This window comes from Erythranthe guttata, chromosome 4 (assembly GCF_056151865.1).
Source record: "Erythranthe guttata isolate IM_541 chromosome 4, IM_541, whole genome shotgun sequence".
In the NCBI taxonomy this organism is placed as follows: Eukaryota; Viridiplantae; Streptophyta; class Magnoliopsida; order Lamiales; family Phrymaceae; genus Erythranthe; species Erythranthe guttata.
In genome coordinates this window covers 8,271,934-8,277,500 of record NC_142536.1, presented here as the reverse complement: position 1 = coordinate 8,277,500, position 5,567 = coordinate 8,271,934, and the positions used below count along the sequence as shown (strand labels likewise).

The 5,567-nt window shown below is 36.8% G+C and overlaps 1 protein-coding gene across 3 annotated transcripts in view; it reads left to right on the top strand.

Moving 5' to 3' along the window:
- The window catches only part of LOC105972777 (putative late blight resistance protein homolog R1A-3), a 3,637-nt gene extending 539 nt beyond the window's left edge, over window positions 1-3,098 (top strand). The window contains exons 1-4 of one of the 3 annotated variants that reach the window (XM_088816786.1): window positions 1-179; window positions 294-2,272; window positions 2,438-2,533; window positions 2,684-3,098. The exon at window positions 1-179 is cut by the window's left edge and continues 539 nt beyond it. In XM_088816786.1, coding sequence (XP_088672912.1) covers window positions 1-179; window positions 294-2,272; window positions 2,438-2,533; window positions 2,684-2,956 — 2,527 coding nt within the window. In that variant the 3' untranslated portion in view covers window positions 2,957-3,098. Of the gene's footprint in view, window positions 2,273-2,437; window positions 2,534-2,683 lie in introns of all 3 variants that reach the window. The other 2 variants (XM_088816785.1, XM_088816784.1) reach the window with 2 other exon arrangements.
- Window positions 3,099-5,567: the final 2,469 nt, after the last annotated feature.

Genomic DNA, 5,567 nt, shown 5'->3' with positions numbered 1-5,567 from the left:
TAACTACTACTTAACAACAACAAAAGCTAGTTCTTCTTCTTCATCAAGGCCTCTTCTTCCGGCCGGTGGCAAAAACAACATGGTGGGATTCGATGACCACATGGTTGAAATCATGGGCGCTCTCTCCACCAACGAATCTAATCTTCGGATCATCTCTATTGTAGGAATGGGAGGCATAGGTAAGACTACCCTTGCCACTAATGTTTTTAACAATCCCTTTATTGTGGAGCACTTTCAGCTACGTGCTTGGTTTACGGTATCCCAGGAATATACTTACAAGAAGATTCTCCTAGGCCTTTTGCATCAGATCAACAATACATATCGAAATGCACATGAGATCGATGATGATGATGATGATTATGCAATAGGAGACAGACTGCACAAAACTCTATTTGGGAGGAAGTATTTGATAGTAATGGATGACATGTGGGATATCAAAGCATGTGATATGGTAAAAAGGTTCCTTCCTGATAATAATAATGGAAGTCGAATCTTGGTAACTACTAGGCTGATGAAGTTGGCTGTAGATATTGGATCTTGTAGCCCTTATCAACTGAATCTTCTAGAAAAATCACAGAGCTGGGATTTACTCCGTGAAAAGATATTTGCAGAAGAACGTTGCCCCGATGAATTGGAGGGAACTGGAAAAAGTATTGCGACAAAATGCAGAGGACTTCCATTAGCCCTTGTTGTGATTGCTGGGGTTCTTGCAAAGTCCAAGACGGAAGAACATTGGGTGTCAATTGAAAAAGATGTAACTTCAGCAGTAAACAATCAAGATGATGAGTCCTGCATGAAGATACTATTGTTGAGCTATAATAACTTGCCTATACATCTAAAGCCTTGTTTCCTTTACTTTGCCGTGTTTCCTGAAGATCATATCATCATAGCGGAAAGGCTGGTCAGGTTGTGGGTTGCTGAAGGATTTATTAGGCAGTGTGGGCATAAAAGCTTAGAAGAAATTGGAAAGGAGTACTTGGAGGATCTTATTGATCGAAATCTCATTTTGGTCGATTGGCGGTTAGATACGGGAGAAGTGACATACTGCAACATTCATGATGTTTTAAGTAACCTATGCAGGAGAGAAGCTCAGAAAGACAATTTTATTCTCTCGTTCGCTAGAAAGCTTTATAACCCCGATATTTTAACTTTCATGAAGATCACACCACGTCTCAGCATTAATGGCGGAAACTGGAAAGGGACGAAACATAAGCCATATACATCACAGATACCTACACGGTCTTTGTTATGCTTCTCTAAAGGGGCTTCAACTGATTACACGGCTCGTCGGTTTCCATTACTACGAGTATTGGATGTAGTTGATATATATCCCAAAGATGAGATTCTACAGCTAATTAACTCAAGGTATGTTTCTTGCATGTGTCCGATGATGTCGATGTCGTCTTCAATATCCCGACTTTGGAGCCTACAAACATTAGTTGTTGATGGAGAGTTGATTCTGCCAGGTGAGATATGGCAGATGTCCCAACTTCGACATGTTGTGGCCAACTCTATTATCTTGCCCGATCCTCCGCCTCCAGATAATGTCCAGAAAATCATACTTCTTGAAAATTTACAAACACTTTCAAGAGTCGCAGATTTTGAATGCACTGAAGCGGTAATTAATAGAATCCCAAATGTGAAGAAGTTGGAAATTGTTTGTGGGACAACTGGATCTAATTGTTTAAGGAATCTTGGACTTCTCCATAAACTCGAACAACTTTACCTGGAATTAGTTACTGGTACTCGTTGCTGTGGAGAAATTGTCTTCCCAAGTTCACTTAAAGTGTTGATATTAAGTGAATGCAAGATTCCTTGGGAAGATATGTCAGTTGTTGGTTCTTTGCCCAACCTTCAAGTTCTCGAGTTGCGCAAAAATGCTGCTATAGGGAAAAAGTGGATTCCAAAAGAAGGGGAGTTCACTCGACTGAAGTTCCTATGGATTCACAAGTGTGAATTGGAGATATGGGAAGCAGACAATACACATTTCCCATGTCTAGAGGAGCTACATCTTGGATGCTTAAACCTCAAGAAGATCCCTTCGGATTTTGCCGAAATATTACCACTTCAAGTAATTGACTTACTTCACTATAGCAGCAATGACCTTTGGGAATCTGCAAATGAAATATCAGAGCGACGAAAGAACCTAGATTACGATGCTCTTTATGTTCAAAGTTTTACATTTGGAGTGCTCAAAATTTTGGTGAAGAGAGGTATTAATCTTGCTGTTGGTGGTGGAGATCCTTATGTTGTTATCACGATGGGCGATCAGGTTTCGTGTTCCTACTTTTGATGTTTTTTTTTGTTCATTAATGTTATTTTCACCCTCTTCATAATATTCTTTTAGATAAAAAGGATAACAAATTTGCATTAAATATTTTGTCATCCGAATTTTCAAAAACAATTTTGAAATTTAGTACAAATCTTTATGATGCAGAGTGTGGAGACTCGTGTTGTGACAAATGATGTTCATCCTATATGGGATGAGGTACTCACAATTTACGTTTTCGATTCTAGCCGTCCAGTTTCTCTGGTGAGATTCTCTAACTTAAGATAAAAATAAATTTGGCAACTAGTTTTGCAATATTTATTTCACCCCATTTTTCTTTGTAGATCCAAAATCTGTAGTTTCAAATATGTTATGTGTATATGCTGATTCATAGTTTGTGTATAATGGTTGTAGACAGTGCGAGACCACAACAAGTTGAGCAACATGGATAACAAGATGGGTAATGCAGTGATTGATATTAAACCATTATTAGAAGCCGGTTGGGTGCATCAAAATGGCCTTCCAAACGGTACAACAATCACAAGAATATTGCCTTCAAGCTCCAATTGCCTGTCTAAAGAAAGTTCCATTGTCTGGGAAAATGGGAGAGTAATACAGGACATGTGCTTGAGATTGGAAAATGCCGAATGTGGCCAAGTCGAACTTCAACTCTGGTGGATTGATTAAATAGAATCTGGTGAAATTGAACTTCGGTCGAGTGGTTGAAGTTCCTACTTCCACTAATTTAAGGGTGTGGTTGGATCAAATTAAACATTGAGTAAAATAATGAAATTGCAATGTAAAATAATTTATACGTTTAACGAAATCATATATTTAAATGGAAATTTTGTTTTTTGTGTATTTTCGGACATGTATAGTAATTTTTTTAATTCATAGGAGGTATAGAAGAAGAATAAATAAATGTAACATCAATTTGATTAATAAAATCGAAATGGCTAGTCCAAATAATTGGAGAAGAATGTAGTAGAAGGTGACTCGTTGGAGGTTATATTGCCACAGTTAGTGAATCTTAAAATTCCGAAACTCCATACATATGACTATCATAGAGGATATCGAGCGGGCGAGTGAGTGGTTTGAGCATTTTTGGACACATCACGTTTCAGGGGAGGCCAAATAAGTAGCTCATGAAGTAACAACTTTGTCGAAGACGGATAATTTATCTATTTAAGTGATCTATGTAGGAGAGAAGCTCAGAAAGATAATTTTATAGTCCCTTCAAAACTGGTAACCACAATGCTTCACCTTCGGAATTAATGGTGGCCAATGGAAAGATATGACACTAACGCCATCTATTCGGTCTTTCTTAACCTTCTTTTCTGCGAATTTGTCTACTTATACTGCTCGTCGGTCTCCGTTACTACGGGTATTGGATGTGGTTGATAGATATGTCTCTTGCACGGGTTTGATCTTTATGTCGTCGTTTATATTATCCCGACTTTGGAGCCTACAAACCTTAGTTGTTGGTGGAGAGTTGACTCTACCTATTGAGATGTGGCAGATCCTCCTTCACGTGGTGAAAAAATCACAGTTCTTGAAAATCTAAAAACACATTCAATAGTCAAAGATTTCGAATGTCCTAAAGAGGTAACTAAACGAATCCTGAATCTGAAAAAGTTGGGAATTGTTTGTCCTGCAATTGGATCTTATTGTTTAAGCAATCTCGTCTTTCTCCATAAACTTGAATCACTTAGTCTCGCATTTGTTGGTACGCTTGGTCTTTCCAAGTTCACTTAAAAAGTTGGCCTTCTGAATGCAAGAGAAGATATGTCCATTGTTGGTTCATTACCAAATCTTGAAGTTCTCAAACTGCGGTCGAATTCCACTGTAGGGCAAAAGTGGATTTCAAATGAAGGGGAATTCGCTCGACTCAAGTGCTTGTTGATTCATGAGTGTGAGTTGGAGATTTGGGAATCAGACAATACACATTTCCCATGTCTTGAGCAAATACATCTCGGAATCGTGAGACTGAATGAGTTCCCTTCAGATTTTGCTGAAATATTACCGCTTCAAGTGATCGACTTACACCGCTGCGAAAATTCCCTTTTGACATCGGCACAGGAAGTATCAGAGCAACGAGAGAACCTAGGATACGATGCTCTTCAAATTCGAGCTTTAATGCCTGGACTGCTCAAAATTTCTGTGCAGAGAGGTATCAATCTTGCTGGTCGCAATCACCCCAAGAGAAATCCTTATGTTGCTGTCAGAATATCCAAACAGGTTTTGTGTTTTTACTAAAGACATTTGGTGTTCTTTCTCGTATGGGTTTTCGATCTTTTATGCTTTCCTTTTTTACAAAAACGAATTGCAATTTACTATATATAAATGATTGCGCTGCAGATTCTGAAGACTTGTGTTGTCAGAAAGACTGTTAATCCCGAATGGCATGACGATTTGACAGTTGCTGTTTTAGATCCTAGTCAACCAATTTATGTGGTCAGAGCCTCTTTCATTAACGTAATAAATGATGTCACTTAATATGAGGGATTTGTTTTCTTATTTCTAGAAATAACTACTATATAACACAATATATTGTTTGGGGTATTTATGTCTATTTACTTAATATTTTTATTAACTAATATTATGTTTTTTGGTTAAGGGACCTACAGCTATAATCATCTAATAAATTGGACTTCCACCTATATAGTTGGGATGAGGGGAGTCTAACTAATTATCCCATAAAAGTAAGGCCCTAGGAAGTTTTTTCCTCTTATTTGATAGTTAAATTGTAATTTATTTAATTAATTATTATTTTTTTATTTTATATCATCAAGTTTAATAATCCATTAATTATCCAGATTTTTTGTTCCCAAATCTACGTATTTTTCCCACTAAAATTATTATTTTACTTATTATTTTTATGGAAATATTATTTAATAATTTAGAAAATATTTAGTTCTTATCTTATAGTATTAATAAAAATAAGGGTTAATGGGTTATAACCCCCTCATTAGCAAAAATATTAGAACTAGGTACCAAGATTTTTTTTAATATGGTGCAACCCCCTCCATTTTACGTATCCCAATACTATCCCTACATTTTTCTTTTGAACTAGACCCCCCTCCCTTTAAATAAGACCGGTCAACTAATCTCTCTCTCTCTCTCTCTCTCTCTCTCTCTCTCTCTCTCTCTCTCTCTCTCTCTCTCTCTCTCTCTCTCTCTCTCTCTCTTCTTTAATTATTTTAATCCTTTTAAATATATTTCGATCTTTTTTTACTTTTACCTTTTTTTTTTTGGAAAGATCTACGAAATATTAGTAAACAACTAAATTAATGAATTT